Source organism: Athene noctua, chromosome 16, assembly GCF_965140245.1.
Source record: "Athene noctua chromosome 16, bAthNoc1.hap1.1, whole genome shotgun sequence".
Taxonomy (NCBI): Eukaryota; Metazoa; Chordata; class Aves; order Strigiformes; family Strigidae; genus Athene; species Athene noctua.
Window position 1 is genome coordinate 15,740,350 of NC_134052.1, and position 18,867 is coordinate 15,759,216.

At 47.9% G+C, this 18,867-nt stretch overlaps 1 protein-coding gene across 15 annotated transcripts; it reads right to left on the reverse strand.

The window, feature by feature from the left end:
- Positions 1-907: 907 nt before the first annotated feature.
- On the reverse strand, positions 908-17,208 carry TPD52L2 (TPD52 like 2). 15 transcript variants are annotated; one of them, XM_074920563.1, is made up of 11 exons: positions 17,102-17,208; positions 16,485-16,630; positions 15,270-15,418; positions 14,349-14,408; positions 12,792-12,851; positions 8,651-8,752; positions 7,626-7,664; positions 4,653-4,679; positions 4,224-4,265; positions 2,920-2,968; positions 908-2,705 (listed from the first exon to the last, which is right to left on the reverse strand). In XM_074920563.1, the coding sequence occupies exons 1-11, from the start codon at positions 17,118-17,120 to the stop codon at positions 2,610-2,612; spliced, it is 789 nt and encodes a 262-aa protein (XP_074776664.1). In that variant the 5' UTR covers positions 17,121-17,208; the 3' UTR covers positions 908-2,609. The 15 variants fall into 15 exon arrangements, with proteins under 15 accessions (XP_074776664.1, XP_074776665.1, XP_074776669.1 ...); XM_074920564.1 differs by having other exon boundaries at positions 16,485-16,603; positions 17,102-17,201; XM_074920568.1 differs by lacking the exon at positions 14,349-14,408.
- Between the last annotated feature and the right edge of the window lie 1,659 nt (positions 17,209-18,867).

Below are 18,867 nucleotides of genomic sequence, written 5' to 3' on the forward strand. Positions count from 1 at the left end.
TGCTGGGGAGGTGGAGAAGCCCCTGGGGCTCCCGCAGGGGAGCTCATAGCCTGGGTGATCCCTGCAGCATCTCTCCTCCCGGGGACCGGGTGTCATTACCAACCCTGCTGCTCTTACCCCCAGGCGCAGAGATGCAGTTTTACATGGAAGTTGAGTAGCAAAAAAACAAACCCAACGCCAATCTTCAAAACAAACCAAACCCCACAAAACCAAAACCAAACCCTCAGCACCGAGCAGACGTTCCAAACTCAGGCATCCTTCCTCTGACACCACCGCGCCCAAGCGGCTACGGAGCTCTGCTGGCCTCTCTCACAAACGATTTCCCCGTTCCGCTCCCTTTTGGATTGAAGAGCAGCTCCCAACTCCATTCACTGCTCCCCCTGCACCGTGTTGTTTCGATCGGTAGCAACTGCCAGAGCTTCCAAGATGATTCCCCGAGGTACCACAGCGAAAATCTGAGCCAGCACCACAGCTGCTGCTTTTCCACATTCAAAGTTTGTCCAGCCTCAGCCCCCACAGCCCAGGTTATGGCCACGACCGCAGTCCCATGCTCCGAGCTCAGAAAACAACACGAGGAAGCTGGAGGGAGGCCGGCACCGGGGAGGGGGCGGCGTGATGGAACCTAGAGGATAAACGTGGGCTGGGGACTCCCCGACCCTTGGTTAAGCACAGGCCTGTCTTAGGAACCAGGGGCTGTTTGGCATCTGGGGAAGGAAACAGCAAGCTGTATTATTTAGTACATTCCTTCACAGAAAGCATCTGGAGAGGCGACGGGCAAACGAGCTGGAGGGATAGAGCAGAACATTTCAGTTGCTTCTCGCCGCAGGCAGCTGGAGTTTAGTCCCTAACACACACCTACAGACAGACTTTGGCGCTGTTCGAACGAGACAAGAACATTCACCCCGTTTTCTCCCAAAGGAATGCTTTATTGACAAGTCTCCTCGCTATTTATCTGTATAAACAGTCCCACAGGGCAGCTCCAGCAGCCCCCGTTCCTCGCAGCGAGGCCAGTTGCAAACAGGCAGCACCAGTAAACGACACTCCACACCCCACCAGTACATCTGCCCGCTGCAACTTCATCCCCCCGGCCCCAGGTCTGCAGAGGGAGGGGAGCAGGGGTGAGGGAAACAAGAGATTCATCAGCAGAGCAGTGTCAAAACTTGCTTCTCTAAAGACAGGTCAGAGAGGGTTCAGGGCCTCCAGGATGACAAACCACTAAAACTACCCAGATATGTACATAAGCAAGTCTAAAGACCTGAGTAAGGTCCCACTTGGCCTCTAAGGCACAGAATTGCTCACTCCAGGTATTTCTACACAGAGTCACCTTGCCTAGAATAATAAATCAGGCCTCTAGGAGAAAACTGGGAATTTTTCAGCTCCTGAGCAATGAAGTTGGACATCAGCAGAGCAAACCTCCCAGTTCCTGGGGGAACTGGTTGAGCTCCGTGACTCTGCCAGTTTTGTAAACCTAGATTAGAGCTGGGGCTGTCGACTAAAAAGCCATCCAGGGGCAGTCAGATGTACCAGCCCGAGGGGCCCCCGGAGAGCAGAGCCCCCCCGACACGGCGTCCGTGCTGCCAGGGACACCTCGGGCCCTTTTAACCCGGCCCTGGCGCTCGCAGCCTTCAGAAATTCTTCCTCCAAGAACGAAGGCATAAACTGAGAAGGGAGAAGCAAGTTTCATCCACTCAGGAAACGGAGCGTGCCACTAAATTTTAACACAAGAACTGGCTTATAAGCATGCTGCTACTATTGGATGATGCAAAACTCCAGTGCTCAACATCCAGCTTTAGAACCCCTGCAGTCTTCTCTATAGAAAATAAAAACCATAAACAAGTAAAGCGTAAGGTGATGTAAGGCTTGCAATTCAGTTTCAGAGTCCAAGGGAGCGTTTCCCTAATACGATGCTGAAGCTCTTTTTTTTTTTTTTTTTTTTTTTTGTTCTTTTTAAGCTTTATTTCTTTAAAGTTCATCGCATTTAAAAATAAAGATTTTTAGTTTCGTTAAAGCTAGAGCATTAGTGTAACAACGAGGCAGCCACTAAGTGAAGTTTCCCTTTTGGGAGCCCAGAAAAAATAAAAAATAAAATAACTGTTTACCCCATTTACCAAACTACTCCAACGAGAGCCAGAGAAAACAGTAACAGGAGAAGCCTGGGAGCTTCGTGGCACGTCCCAAACAGAGAATACAGCCAGAAGCTGAAGCTAAGAAGCCCGTGCACTTGGCTTCTCCAATAACTGCCCTCCTCACGCTGCTCAGGGCCATGTATCTGTTCCAAGCTTTGTCAGACAAGGGAAAACTGTTTTTATCTAGACCAGTGACATTTCTGAGCTACTTTAAGGAAACTCCAGCTTACATGCTCTCCTAAAAGGACAGCAGTGATACATTTAATCTACAAACTTTAGTGTAAAATATTATTTGTGTACAAAACTTTGCATTCTCTTTATTTGACTTAGATCCAGCAGCAGTGTCTATGAATGAACGATGGATCTGTCCAGACTGGCTCTCAGCCCCTTCTTGGGATTCGCGGGTTGTTGCTGTTGTGGAGATTTGGGAGGGAGGGGGCTCACTCCTGGTTGTGCACAGCCGTGCAAAGCCACATCGCGGGTCTAGAACGGAGCGTTGTCTTGCGGAGGCTTGTCTCCAGCCCCCGAGGGGGAGTGGAGGCTGTCAGTGCTATTTTCCCTGCTGCCCACCACTCGGGACTGAAAGGAGAGAAGAGAGGTTAGGATAACGAGAAACCAGCACTGAGAATACCAAACCAATTCCCCCTTGTCAAGGTCACCTACTGTAGCAAAGACTTCACATATCTGAGAGGCCATTTGCCCGAATACTAGTCTACAAGAAAAACATTGCAGAAATTAAAGTTTCTGCATAAGGCTTCACACTGTGCGTTCACAAGACAAAGCAGATTGTTACCTTTATGGTCCCAACTCTATCTTCAAATGACTTGAAGGTTGCAGAATTCCTTGAAGGAGAGGAAAAAAAAACAAAAGGCAAAGAACAAATCAGGACGAGTTAGTTCTCAGCTAAATCAAACCACGCAGCGTGACTGGGCTCTCTGGCCGTTCCCATGCAGGGACAGCAGCACCCAGATCACGTCCAGCTCCTCTCTCAGCCTTTGGCACAAATCTCTCAAGCACACCAGACAAGAACACCACACACAAACTCTGAAGAAAAAACCTTTTTACCACGTGCAATCTGCTCCATTGCTCAAGCTAAAGTGTTGCAGGAAACAAGTCCTAGTTCACTAGGGAGTCAATGCATAGTAAGTAGAGAAGCAGCTAGCTGTTAGTCTTACAAAGCTTCCAACTAAAAGCATGCTGTCTTAAATAATGGAAAGGAAAAGCTGAAAAGGGTTTAAAACAAAGGCTTCAGTTTCCCATGTTACATCCCGTGGGCAGGCAGGGGAACGGCCACGTGCCCATACCGGTGGGCAGTTTTATTACCACAGGAGCGAGCATAAAAAAAACGCTCGTGAAAACCGCAGCGTGATAAATTAATCAGAGGATTCTGTATTTCCAGCAAAGAAAACCAGGTCAATTGTTTGACAACCTGACAAGCTTCTCTGCTTGCAAACCATTCCAGAGGAGTGCTCTGTACCGAGCAGGCAATTCCTCATCCAGAGCTGCTCTCCCCGGGCTCAGCTATGGGCACGCTGGGAGCCGACGAGCTTCAGCTCAGTTATTTTTGTTCCAAAGAATCACTTTATATTTGCACCCATAAAATAACCTCTGTCAGTCTGGAAGGAGGATGAACAGAGGCTTCTGTTGCCCTCGCCCAGCCCTGGCAGCCGTTTCTCCTGCCAGGAGATCACCACCTAAGGCAGCACAAGGGCACGCGGACAAGGGCACTGAGCTTCCAGGCTGGAGACAGAGGGTTCAAGTTCAGAGTCATCCCGGTATTAACAACGGCCACGCTGTACGTTGGGAGAGGAGGGCTGGAATCCCTGCCCTTCAGGGACCTCTGAAAGCTGCAAATTTCTATTAGACTTTAGTACAGTTGCAACACTGCCCGTAGTCCAAGAACAACACAGGTGCTAAGAACCAGAGAGATGGGGTAAAAAAAAAAAAATAAAACAAAAAAAACCCCACCGTGAATTACTCAAACCGCAGGATGTGGTCAGCCCGTACTCTGGGGTCTGCTTAAGAAGGGAACCGGTTGTACAAATCGGAATCAAAAACCCAGTAACACTCAGGGGACGCGGGTATTTGCTACGTTACCTCATCGCTGGCATACTTATCGAGTGGCGAATGGAGTAGCTGCTACTCGGAAGCATTCAGAATAAGGAGGAAAAAGTTAAATGACAATTTGATACCAACGCCATGCAAAAGCAGCAAACCCCTGGGTTTTAAACACTTACTGTCCACACAGAGGCTGCTGTGGACAACCAGAGTGCTAAGAGCCAGCCCTCTCTTCCCTTATTTAACAGCTGCAGCCCAGGACTTAAGTTTTGCAGATGTAGGACTGTAAGCATGAGTATTTAACTGCAGCTGTGACACAAAAAGCCCATTCCAGCACACTGGTTTGTGGCATGTTTCCCAATCTGTGCCAAAAGGGTAGGAAGGCTGAAATCATCAGCTTCCCCTTGAACGTATGCAACGGCCTGGCATAGAAACAAATGCTCTTTTAGCAGCTTTGAAGTGTCTTACCTAAAGGAGTGTGAGAAGGGGTGAGCCCTGGGAGAAGTCACAGGCAGCAGAGAGAAAAGGGAAGCAACAGTCAGACACTTGTGCAGGTCTAAACACTGAATGCAGGGCAGGTAAGCAGGGACACGGTCACGGGAGCACGGGACAGCAAAGTCAACTACCCAGGAGGAAGCTTTCCACAATAAATTACAGAAGCAAGCAAAAACCAGTTACTTTTCATTAACTCAAGCCAAGATAAGACATTTTTCAGAGAACAGTAACAGCACCTACAGCAACTTAGAGCCAGGGTGCTGGGGAGGGAAACGCTTCTTGCAACAACAAACCAAAACATTTTACCTACCTCATCACTGTTTCCACGTGATTATTTTTTTTTTTTAGAGCCTGTTTTCTTAAACTGAGAGTTTTACCAAGCACTAGCTCATTTGATAAAGATACCTCCTTCCCCCACTTCACCCCACGAGCTCTCGTACAAAGACAGCATTGCTAGGACTCCTGGTTGAGAAATTCTGTAAGAGGAACCTGCAATGGATACCTGCACGTTATCTTGCCAAGCCTGCAGATCTCAAAGTTACAGCTCAGAGAACAAACACATCTCAGCACAATAAAGATAAGAGTATCTGGATGAAAGGGATCATGTTTACCTCATAACCTGGTTGCCCATTTTTAGGTTTCAAGGCGAAGTATCCTCCACTAGGTTACCAGATTTTCAAGTGTGATTTGGTCTGAAATAACAGATCACGGGTTCCTACTTCTACCCGTAAGATTACCAGGATGCTCTAAAGGAGCTTCTCCTGACGGAAGCTGTGTTTTATTCCACTTAAACATAATTTTTGTCTCTGCACCAGGAAGCAGGCACGGCATGTTGGATCTGAAGTGCTTGGCAAGGAGTACAAGGGCTTTTCCTTACAGCCAGAGCGAAGACGTTAGGCTTTGTGGTTTCATTCCCTCGTGCATCCAAGTCAGATCTTTGGCAGGAAAGACTCCTGGAAATGCTGTCTTTGCATGTGAAATAAATTAACTTCCTACTTACTCTTGCTTAAAGGAGAATACAGATAACACATGTCCATGCACCACGCTACTCTGTATGCAATACCACAAGCACTGGCTCGTTTGTTCAGTATCTTGGCCTGGACCTAGCAGTAACCCTTTTCCTCCTTTCATAAGGATTTTAAATGTTTACATAAATTCAGGAATTTATGGGGACATCTGGGGCTCAGGCTAACATTTCATCATCAATTTTGCTTGCAGTATCACGTACAGCAGCAAACTTCATCAGACAACATGAAGTGTGTTGGGGGACGCAGAAGCCCAAGGCAATGTTAGCAACAAAATGAAAGCACCCGATTTTGCAGATTACTGAGGTCAGTAAAATGCAGGAACAGAGCGTCTAAAAGCCAATTTACTTTTTAACTGTAAGCAGAGATAACAGAAAAAGCTGAATTGTTCAAGATTTGAAAAGACTCTGCCCACTAATTAAGCCACATTTTCTCCTGCAAGGCAAGCTAATAGAGCAACGGGCTTAATAGTGCGCAGTTACCGCATTAACTTCACAACGTCTCCTTGCAATCTGCAGCTGTAACACTTAAAATTATTTTGACCAGAATACAGCAACCCTAAAGAATTAACCCAGGGATACGTTCCTTGTATTGCACTGCGTTTGGGTCCAAGCATTTTTAATGGAATTACGACTACGCCCTCGTGTATCGGAGGCGTCTGTCCCACACATCACGCCTTCCTTGCATTTATCAACCGGTGAAGGCTGACTAAACAAGGAAATCCCTTCTGTTATCTCAACACTTCCAGTGATGGAAAATAAACCTGCTTTTACAAGTGAATTTGTAGTGTAAGAGGAAAAAAGGAAGTAACGGAGGTTGCAGTGTAGGCTGCGAGGCCTGTAACAGAGATTGGGGGGACAGAGATCACCCCCGCTTGTCCACGTGATCACAAGGCTACAACAGACTTCCCTCCTCGTCAGCTCTGACCACGTATCAGAGCACCGTTCACAGTTTCACCTGGCAAGGGTAGAAAGCGGGACAGTTCCTGCAGAAACTTTTGCTCAGAGTTAAACCTTGCTCAGAACCAGAAATATCAAGACTTGACTGCAGCGCAGGAGACAGAAGTCTGTTTATACACACACAGAAAAACTGAGTCTTCAAAAAAGTCATTACTGTGTTCCCCCACAGGGCTGCATACACAAAGAAAATCCTCCTGAAATAACTCTGGCAGGGATTCCCAAGTGATAGAAGAGAAGCCGCCTCTATTTCATAATACATCACTCAAGGTATTAGCCATAAAAAGGAAGGCAGATGTTTAAAATGGTGATTAATGCCGAGCAATGCCACTGCTGCAGGGGCCTGACTTGTTTGTAGAGCTGACTTCCCGGCCAGTTTTTGCTCTGAGTGGTACCAGCTCTGTCACCAGGACGAACAGGCACACTCTGCACTCGGCCTTGCACCCCCTCCTCCCCCCATCATCTGCTCCTGGGACAGCACAAACATTTCTGCAGCCACACGGTGACCTGGATTCTCCCAACCAGCAGACAGCGGGCAGGACCCAGCCTGTCAACACGGCTTCTTCTGGTGGCAGCACTGGTTGGGGAGTTCCTCGTTTGGTCCAAAAAACACAGTTCCCAGCCTTCTGCCACAGCAGGCTGACCAGACTGCAGGAATCAGGCGCCAAATTCACCTCACTTATCAGTTTAGCAAAATGTGTTACCACCACAGCTCGTGCCAGTTTCTGTAATCTACTGTGATTACATGTAAATCTCTTCTTCCAGATGACTAGAAGTTTCCACGGAAGAAAAGTTAAAGCTTGAATACTGGGAAGGGTAGGCAGCCAGCTAGTCCTCTGTCAAATTCAGAGAAGTGAGTTACTGAAAACACCAGAAATTACCCTCCAGGAACACAGTAAATAACTCACTGAGGACAGAACTAGAATAAATCAGTACTGTGCAATCAGAGGCCAACAAGTTCTTACCACTTGGATATTCCCAGCCACAGTGGAATAGGAAATTCCCTACAAAGAATGACAGCTACCCGTTCAGTCCAAAGTCTGGTACATCATGTTAAACACAAACTCTAAGAATACTACCTTAGCAGCCTAGAAAGTTCATATATATTCGGAATTAGCCTTCAGTTCCAAGAAAAACATGCTCAAGGTACTCTGTGTGAATAACATGGACATCACCATTAACGGGGAAATAAACTTTAGCTTAAATTTCTGGAGATCAGGTAAATCACTGATTCTAACCTTGAACTTTGTACAGCTGAGAAACTCACAGAGCAAGAACCTCAGCCAGCAACCAAGGGAATCAGCCCTCCACTTTCCCATTCAGAGAGGTTTAGATTTGCAATTACTTCAGCGGTCACCTGCTTAAGGAATCTAGATAATCACCAACCACAAGAAGAAATTTTTAATGTTATCACGATCTCTTGAATCAATTCCTATCTTCCCATCAACGTGACGTAGCTGTGCCTGGAAGGCATGCTGCCCTTCTCTGCAGAGAGGTGACACACAGGGCTTGAAACCGCATAAAATGCAGCATCTGGACTTTGTCCCATTTTAAAGCGTAACAGAGCGCTGGGGTGATGACGCCTTTCTAATCCCAAGGAGTAACACTGAGAAAACACACCTCCATCATCTAGTAATGAATGGGAAAGGTAAACTTTAATGCTAGTTTCTTACCTATGATGTAAAAGCTGCAGTGAAACCACATGACCATAAAAGGGGGAAGGGTGCTAAAAACATTCTGCCAGTTCTCCTAAGCCAAATCAAATTTTAATGCCTTACAATGCGTTTTATCCCGTCAAGTCTTTAATAAGCTTTCATAATTACTCTGTCCTAAACTACAGTGTACAGGGCCATGCAGAATAAGGTAGTCCATCAACAGCAACGTGCTGCCAACTAAGCAGAAACATGGAAGAAAGCCTAGTTATTGTCTAAAGCCTCATTACTGTTTGAAACCGACATCAAAGCACCAGAGCACAAAACAGAAATCTTACCTCATGTCACCAAGTTTCCTGCTGATAACAGAACCTACGTTGGAAAGGGCTGCTGAAGTCTTCTGTCCTGCCTGGGAAAGGGTTTCCTGGGTCTTCTTATAACTAAATAGAAAAAAAACATCGTAAACTGAGCTAACAGGTAGGATCTCAAAGCAAGAAGCATCCCCTCCCATTTTGAACAAGGAACCCATATTAAAGGAAAGAAGTTAGGTTAGCGAACTGCCCTGACTCCACCAAACCAGCCCCTTCAGCCTGCCATATATCCAAAGACTTGAAGTTTTAAAAAAGCAGCAAGTGTAGGATTAACCTTTCCATACACTCACTTTACACCATTTTGACCAGGTGTTCTTAAATCTGACAATTATTTGGGAAAAAAAACAAAAAAAAAAAAACAAACCAAAACCACCCAAACCAACCCACCCTGATTTTCCATGTGGAAAGTCTAACACCAATCATATCCTATTTGCTCTACAACTATCTTTTGGTCTCCTTGAGAAAATAAGTCTAGGAACTTATCCCATAATAGCCTTGCAGCCTTGAAGTTACAGCGTTTGGTGTAGCATTAGTTATGGAGGAAAGAGGGGAGACTAACATCGCTGTATAGAAAAAAAACGATCAGCATTATCTCTACAACTTGCAGTTTAGAAATAAATTGATAGAGAAGCTTCCTATCAGTTACCATTAACCACAATACCTAAGAGGCCTGACAGCTTGTATTTGTCAGCTGATTACATTGGAGTTTATACCAGAGCTGGAGAAGACAGACACATGAGAACCTTTGTCTCCTTCAGATGAGACTAATCTCAGGAACAGATTCTTTGAGCCGTTTTCATTAACTCATCTTCTCCAAGCTACTCCACAGCTGGTGATTAACATCTAGATTTACGGCATTCTTCAAGTTATAAAAAAAGACTCAGGCTGGAAAGTTCAACAATTTAAGCCAAATATTCTTATTCCAAATATTTTGGTTTGAGATTACATTTTGCCTGACTAGGATATTTAGGAGAAGGGCATCATAAACAGCCTAAGCTTCTCTCTCATGCCTCAGCTCCCAAGGCTGGAAGTACCACGATGACAGCTGACTGACATCTCATTCTTTCCAGAAAGAAGTGCAGGAGACAGCACCACAGCACCCGAATTACATATAACATGTTGGTTTGTTGGGTTGGTTTTTTGTTTAAGACCACAGCCAAGTATTTCTGAATCAAGAACATTCACGACACTTAGGCAGAACAGGGCAAAACTGCATCAACTTTACCTTCCCTCTTCCTGAAAGAAAATTCCTATAACCTACATGGGTTTTAGACCAATTCCTCTTGCATTCAGCGACTCCAGAAGAACCTGAGTGTGCCCCAACAGCAAGGCCTGAACACTGTTTCACACAGCACAATCTTTTGCAAGAAATAGCTGCCTGAGAACAATTTAGGAGTGAACTGGTCAGCATTAATGCTGCTTGCTCTTACATGGGCCTTCCCATCGCAGTAACTGTGTTTGAACCCTCGAGCCAAGCTGCTTTGGAAGAGAAGGATCTGAATCCCTGCCTTCAGCTGTCGGGCTCCTCCCCAGCCCACTGAGTCCTGTCACAGGATTTGATTTACAGCTGCCTAACAGAAACGCTGAAGACCTCACACTCCCCAAAGTATGTTGTGCTGACTCTACGGCTGCTGGCACTCCACTCTGAGATCAGCACTGAGCAGAGAGCAGCGCTGAGAGGAATGGTTTACAGGTTCAAGGGACACCATCACGCCACGCACACAACGCAAACTCCCAGGTATCGTGTCTTAGCATTCAGCTAGAAAAAGGCCTGAGATTTTCCAACCGTGTTTTCCACGCTCAACAGCAGTACTGTTAAGCTAACTGAAGATCTGGCACTCACGTGCTGCTCCTTCTGCCTGGGTGCTCCCTCACGATGCCAGCACAACGGTTTGTGCCGACGCAGCCGTCTAGATCAAGGAAACGATCCGGCTGAAACACAGACTTGGAAGAACAGCAAAGACAGCAGCAGCCAGATCAGATGGCCAGTCTAGTCCTGCCTCCACAGCGCCCACGCCCACCGCCACCTCACAGCGCAGGAACAGCGGCTTTTTAACCCAGAACTGCCATCAGACACACATGTGGAACTGTATCTGTGACAAGCAGGGATCAGGTTATACAAGACTTTAAATGTATCCGAGCTACACTCAGCCCTGACCTAGAAGTTGCAGCTACTCTTCTGCAAGAGACACGACCAGGTTTACCACGGCTTTAAATTCACAATCACTCGCTTTCTTCCCTTAGCACCAGCACAAAGCACAGCAGAATAATCCAAATCTGGGAGTAATAAATATGAGCCCTGATTAAAACCTTGCTCTGCTAACAGGCAATTGGCTGCACAAGCTGCAGAAGTGATCTCTGCCCTGTGGTGTTCATCCCGTGGTACTCAAATATTTCACTGCCCCCCTCTCCCATAAATCCCGACAGGGAGGAGCCAGACCTGCACCCTCAAATCCTCCTTTATCCATTAATCCCAGCTTCCTCTCACTTGCTCTTATCCAGCAATCACCATTTGTGCTGTCTGGCTAAGTACACAAACGGTCTAAGTCATCTGGTGTCCTGGTTACAATGAGACTGGAGCTAGGGACAGATTGGGCTGATTTTTCTCCTGTCTATGCTCTGCTCGCAGAGTGGCCAGGAATGGAAACTCTCAGGAAACTCAGCAGTGCACAAAAGCACCGTAAGGTCACGGGTCAGGCCCATCTCCAGTCCAGGTCAGGATGCTTTTTAGTAATAATGCAGAGAAGCTTTGAACAGGAAAGAAGATGCATTTGCATAAGAATCCCAAAACACAAGAATAAAACCTCATCCTTAGATTCCTTGAACTTGACTCTTTGCCTTTACCGAGCTTTAGACAAATAGAAATTCTCTTTGTTTTCCAAAATGTTGCTGGACTCTTACCCTTCAATCCCCATCACCTCCCCATTTTACTCAGCATCTACCCTGCCAGCATGAATTGTCACTCTGTCTAGAGCCAAAGCAAGCAGGAAAACTAGCATGCCACAGCTATTCAGGCCTAAGTGCTCTACAAAAGCACGCTTCCGCCACATTTCTGGCACTTACTAAGTACAAGGAAACAGATATAACCAGAAGTTTTCTATTCTAGCAGGCACGCCCAGGGAGGAACTCTGATAAAACACTGCTGGAGTCACACTGTCAGCAAGCATGAAAAACCAAGGTCATTCTATTTAGCAAGTGAAATAAGTGACAATTTACATCTTCTTCATGTAGAAAACATACACGGAACGTTGAAAGCAGACCTGCATACTTGAAAGTTTTTTCTGATAGTCCTGCTTTTTATCTCTGCTCATCTTTCACCTGTCTGATGAAGAAAACCTTTTACTCACACACACTGCCAATAACAAGCCAGCTCAAAGGACTGGGTTTCATACCCACTCCAGAGAACAGGAAAAGCTGGCTTACCTAAGCGCTGCCTTACCGTAGTTTAGATCAGTTCAGAAAACAATGACACTGCCTACCTGCTCCCACTGCATCACTGTAGAGGATTGCCCTACATACTGTGGGAAAGATGCAGTGAGAAGGACAAAGGCCAATTTCCATAATATGTTTCCATAATTTAGTCCAGATGAGATTTTAATTTCAGGCATTCAATAATAACATGGCTAAGAGACCTTTGCAGCTGACAACTGGAGGTTTAAGCTGTTCAAGCCCACGTGGGGCCCCGACACACCAGAACAGCTGCCTTGGACACTCCAGCTCTGTTTGTTCTCATCAGGTACCAGAGCAAGAAGAAAAGCTCCTGCTCCCTGCAGCACGTGTTGAGGGTAAGGAGAAGAGGTCAGTCTGGCTATTCCACACCTTGCCAGCTGGAGATGGAACGTGTGGCACACAGGTCTCAGCTACCCAGCGGCTTCAGCCAGTTCTCTGAGAGCAGGCAGGCGTTCGAAATCATTCAAATACTGACCTGAGGAAAAGCTCCCTCTCCCAGAAGAGGCTTTTATTGGGTTAAAAAAAAAGTGAAAGCTAGAAAAGAGAAACGTTTCAATAGATCTAGTCAAAGCAGGGGACTGTGAGCAGGGGCACAGAATGTTAGTGGCAGCAGACTGTCACGAAAGCATTTGTTAACGCTGAAGGTTAAGACACTCACGCTTCTGATTGAGTTAATTTTTCATTCCAGTCCTCCAGTGTGCTGCTGGCTGAAAGATATCTACAAACACAACGGAGGTTAGACACGGTGCCAAGATTCACGACAGATGCTTCTTTTGACACTTTCCACATTATTAGTGTCTCTTTACACTTACAGTATCATAGGCTTTATTTCTCTGACAGTATCTTCCCCCCTTCTCTCTTAGATCCAGACGGAAAAGAGTTGTTGTTTGAGAGGCAGGAGACACCTAAGCCCCAGTTTCCTTCTTATTTATGCACATTCAAACACTGAGCACAAAGAAACAAAGCCTGCAGTTTAGAAGGTGTCAGGAATTGAAAGACTTTGCATCTTCTGCTCCCTTCCTACACGCTGTGTGGCAGCTAAGTCTTAAAAGCACCAGAGCAGTGAACTGAGCTCAAGGCCAAAAAAAACCTGATCGCCACACCCAAAGCTGTATTTTACCAACCTAGCACGGCCTGGACAAACTGTTAAACTTATTTACTAATCTTTACATGTTTCTCTACATACAAACCAGTAGCTTAGGGGTTGTGAGAATTAACACTGGAGGTACAGACCAAATACAAGGGTCTGCTATCGGCGCAGACAACACAGAGAAGTGCTCAGAGGTGCCATATCACAGGCAGTTCACCTCACCCAGAAGTGTAACTCTCCTCCATTAGATCACTGCCATCCTGCCCGATGATGGGATACTCCCAGTTCACATTTCCTCTTTCCTAAATAATCACCTCCTTCAACACAAGGCACAGAAGGGGAAGAATCTTCAGTGCAGAAAAATATTTAAGGGCTTCCTTATGTTCAGCTATGCAGCAGGAATCAAAGTGATTCATGTCTAACACAAATGGAGGTCTAACATAATTAAAGAATATATTCTAGAGACAGAAGTAGCCCGATGTTCTTTGTGCACATTTCTCACCTGCTTGTATTTACAGCAAAGACTAAAATTCATGGCTTTCCAGTACTGACATCAGCAAAAAGGTTCAGAAACATCGGTGCAGAAGAGCCACTGCCTGGCAGCTCTCAAAAACTAATGTACATATTTGCATTTGCACAGCCCCTATTTCCATCTACGGGTAAATGCCTTCAGGCACCTTCTCTGGCCCTACAGAAAGGCAATAATCAAACTGATTCCTACCACATCTGATGATAAGAAGAGAAACAGTTTTACAGTAAAGATAGAGGTTCACTAATAAGACATTCAATAACAACAGACTAACCTACCAATGACCAGCTAAAGGGAAGCAGTGGTTGATTTTCTGCCTTTTTTTTTTTTTTTTTTTAAATAAAATGTGGTCTGGTAACTGATTGGAATTTTTCTTCTGCAATAGCAAGACCATGAGAGAGATGATAGCAGTTAATGTTTACTCATCTCCTCCGCAACCGAGGGATGCTTATAGCTGGAAGCCAGGCATGCTGCTAACAACAGTCCTGCTGCACCACGCCTCCAGCTCCCCATCGACCCCTGAGAACAAGGAGCAGCACAAATGGGGCACGCAGCAAGGAGCAAGGAGGTGTTGCTGAGGAGCCCGAGGCACTCACAAGTCAGACTGTGTCACTTTGTCATTCCACTCTCCAAGTTTCTCAGATGTTCTCACATAACTAGAAACAGAAAGTGTTAATGAATATCACTTTAATACTTTTTTTTTTTTTTTTTAGAAGACAACGACACAGATTTCAGTTACAAAGGGATAACAGAAATTGGGCAGGGATGTAGGAGGGAAGATGAGGAAAAGGGAAAGAATAAACAGTGAGATGAACAGCCCAACCATCTGCTCTGCAGTAGCACTGTCAGGAACTTCTAATTCCAGTTAAGTCATACGAGACGTTTCAGACTGAACAGGATCTCTACGGGCACAGAGAATCCCTTACATGGGCCACAAGTGCAGGGTCACTTAGCTCCGACTCGCCTCCTGGCACTGTCCAGCCCTGCAGGGACCATCCCCTTAGCGCCTGCTCAGGAACAGTCTAATTTCAGATCTTTAGGCAGAGATGACCGTGGAATGCACACTAATATTACGGATTTTTTTCCTAGGAAGTGCAGGCTTTTTAATTCAAGCTATACGACTCAGGAAATAGCTTCTGAGCTAGCACTATGCAGTAGAGCTTTGAAACTTCTTGTGCTTCTCTTTGAGCCTGAGTCTGGAACAAGGCAGCAGGAGCTCAAAAAACGGGCAGATTTGGGCAAACTGAACTATTAAGTGCCAATCTAGATCTCTAACACCATGGGAAACTGCATGAGCAACAATTTATCCAGATCACAGATATGAACGTTCTGTTTATGCTGACAAAGACACTGACATATAAAACCAATAAAATATATATTTTCTAAGTACCTGTTACTCTATATACCCATCAGAGCAAAAGCCTCCAGCCGCTCAGAAGAGCCCTGGAATATGCCGCTGGGAAATAAATTACTACAGAGTCATATTTAAATAAACGTGCATCACAAGAAACACTCACGCATTGGAGACTTGGACATCATGCCAGCTTTTAGAGAGGTTTTGCTTTAACCCATCCAAGGGAGTCAAACCCAGCTTCCTCTTCAGCTCTCCACAGTGCCTCTCTTTAGCAGCCAGAACTTGCCTGAGAGTACCAATTTCTTCTTCAACCTTAGAGAAAGGCAGAGGTTTGTCTTAAATCACCATTTAGTAAAATTTTGAAAGTTAAGCCACCTTTCCACCTCCCTCAAAACTAGCAGGATTTTGTTAACATGAACATAAAGACTCGGAAGGAAGGTCAGGTGCACACAGAACAATTCAACTCGACACAAATGTTGCTGGAACGGGAGGCCTACAGCTCAGACTTCAGTGGTGATTTAATGGCACCAGAATTAACAGAACTCATTCCTAGCATCGTCATTTTAACTGCAAATAAAAATCAGTTGCCAAACCTTATTAAATAAGGTTTCTATCTTAGGATTCTTCTCCTCTGATGTCATTAAAGCAAAGAGCTTTTCCTCAGAGACCTTTCTTACAACATTCTCAAAGTACTCTCGAGTTGTTCCCAGGCAGAGCAGGTTCATTTCTACTTTTAACTGCAGCAAGATCTGCGTGACCACTCAGAGCAGCAAAGTCCTCCCTTGCTAAAACTTGCAAGTCAAAGAAGCACCATGGGATTCTCAAATGAAACAAAAGACTACAGAAGAACAGCGGGAATTATCTTCAGCTACATTTCAGACAGAAATAATAAACTGACCTTTAAACCTTACGAGGTCACCAAAATTTAGGATATTATATCACAAACTCTGAGCTCCTCAAAAACAGATATGCACCAAAAGAGTTGCCTATAAGGTGTAATAAATATTTAAGAGGAAAAGGTAGAAAAACAAAGCACCTAAGTGCTCCATTGTTTCAGCTTCTTAAGGAAAAGCAAGTTTCTTTTGCATCCCACTTGCCTGAAGTGTTTTCTCGCTTCAAATGGAGCTAAAAGCCTAGATTAAGCTCATAGCATCAAAAGCCACTTATTTCCTTAGAGCTCTAAATTAAGTCATTCTGGGAAAGAGCAACACAACATACCACGGTGTTTGAAGTATCTGCCAGCTTTGTGCATTTTAACAACTAGCTGAGAGATCCAAATGTAACATCACTGCAAAACTAATTTAAAAAAAAAAAAAATCCTACTCCTGTGGCTCCTGTTTGTTCCTTCCCAGCAGAACCCAACCGCAGCCCCCGTTACCTTGGCAAGCTCAGATCTCAACTCCTCCTCTTCGGCAAGAGTCAGGCCTTCGGGAGCTGAGGTCTGGGCCGAAGCCGCGCTATCCACGGGAACATCTGTCATGGCATCCGAGAGCAGACCTTTGTTGGGAGAGTTAAGGTTGATATCTGTCACAGACAAGGAGCAGAGGGCAGACAGAATAAGCAGCCAGCAAGCGAAGCACGTTATGCAAACCCGACGGAAAAGGCGAAGAAAGGGGCTTCACCCAAAGAGGAAGAGAAACCCCCAGCGGAGTTTCCTCCACGAGCATCTACCAGAAGCGACAGAAGCACCGGGGAGAATAAATAAACTCGTCGAAAATAGCTCCTCTGCCCAGCACCACGCTGCTAACACCCGCTGGGCCCGCGGCAGGGCCCCGGGGCACGGGGGGAAGCGACGAGCGGGGCCCGGGAACCGCGGGGCCCACCCTCACGGCAGCCCCCGGGCCGCCGCATCCCCCCTCAGGACAGCAGCTGCCCCGGGCCGCGCCGGTTCCCCCCGCTCAGGGCCGCGCGGTCCCCGGGGCCTCCCGCCACCAGGAGTGTGGTCCTCCCGTGCAGTCCCCGGGGGCTGGAGCCCGGCCCCGCCGCCGCCCCTACCCTGGCTCGCGCTCTCCATGGCGGCGCCCCAGGCCCGACCAGCCGCCGCCGCCGGCCCCGCCCCTCCCGTGACGCAATCAGCGCCGCGCTGCTTCCGGGGAGGGGGAGAGCGGTCGCAGAGAGATTGCGTCACTCGCCGCGTCGCTACGGCGACGGCGCCACGTTCCCCCGCCCCGCCCCCGGAAACGGCGGCAAGGCCGGGGGGTGACGTCACGGGGCGGGGGTGACGTCACGGGGCGGGGGCTCCGCCGTGCCGTGCGCCCGGCCGGAGGGAAGGGGGCAGCACCAGCACGGGCCGCACGGGCCTACCGGGCCCGGCTCCGCCGCCCCGGCCTGCGCCACCGGCCCCGGCCCCTCAGGGCCCGGCCGGGCCCCGTGCGACCCCCCCGCCACCCCCCGGCCCTTATCAGCCGCCGCCGGGGCCGGCAGCCTCCTCCCGCCGAGCTCTTTAGTTAACCCCGATAACTCACCGCCGCCATGACCCGCGCTGCGTCCCCACCCTTCCCGCCCGTCAGCGCCTGCAGGGCTCGGGGCTCCCGGGTCGATGCGAAGGCCGTTGCGGTGCCCGGGGCCTTCCCCAGCACCCCCGGGCCGCCCCCGGGTGTCGCGCCGCGGGGACGGGGCTGTCACTTCCCTCCGGATGCGCCTCAAAACTCAGATTTTTCACGAGATGCCCACCTGCGGCTGGCAGCAGCGGCACCGAAAGGGGGAAGCGATAGCGGGGCAGGAGGGTTTTGCCCCTCCACAGCCCCCGGCCGCACGTTTTAGAGGGGCTGGGAGCGGAGAGGGCTCCGGTTTTGCCTCGGTTTTGGGAAGTTCATCAGGACACGGGGGAACCCCTCGGGCTGCTCCGCTTCCATCAATTTTGCAGCCCGCCTCGTTGAGAAAAACCCCTCGGCTGGAATCTCCTTTCCAGCTACTTTCGTTTTCAGACCCTTTCCCACACTCTTGGAGTTGCCCAGGATGAGGTGTGAAAAGGGAAGCGAATAGAAATGGGGAAACGGGCTTAAATTTTTCAGAGCCCTTTCCAACAGCCGCCTCGGCCGCCCGAGCCGAGGGTCCGCAGCTGGCGCTCACCAGCGCTCCGGGAAATGCCCTTTGTGGGGCACGGCACCGCCGCCTGCCCCGCGCCTCTGCTTGTCCTGGGAAGGCCACGGAGCGTTTTAACAGCTCAGCTTTTTGTTTTGGGGGTTTTTGGCTTGGGGGGGTGGATTATTGTGGAGTTTGGAGCTTCAGCGCAAGGCTCGTTTCGAAGCTGAGCTCAGTGGAAACGCAGGGAGTGGCCGAATACTGAGCCCACGTGAAAAATCTGGATTTTTCTGGCCTCACCAGAGCCCGGATTTCTGAAAATCTGGCCCTGAGAGGTGGCTGCAGCAGGAGGAGCCGGGAGGGCTGCGGCTCACAGGGAGCTGCGGTGGCCTCTGCCAGCTCTGCCAGGCGTGAAACCCCACTGCCAAGTCCAGCCTCGCCGAACGGCCGGGGATCAGGCTGTGCCTCGTGGGGACGCAGAGGATCGTCCTCCAGAGATCCACCCTTCCAGCGCCTGATTTCACTCTACCTTCAAGCGCTGGCTTTTAATTAAACGTGTCACGCTGCCAACTACATCATTTCCCATCCCAAGCCCTTGAAGGGTGTTGGGAAGCGGAGGGCGATCCTGCGTTTGGGGACGTTAAAAAAATATTTTAAAAAATCCTCTTTGTGGAGGATCGTTGCTTTTGTTCAAAACCACTGGGCAATAATTTGGGGGCAAAATGTCTGTGCGCTGT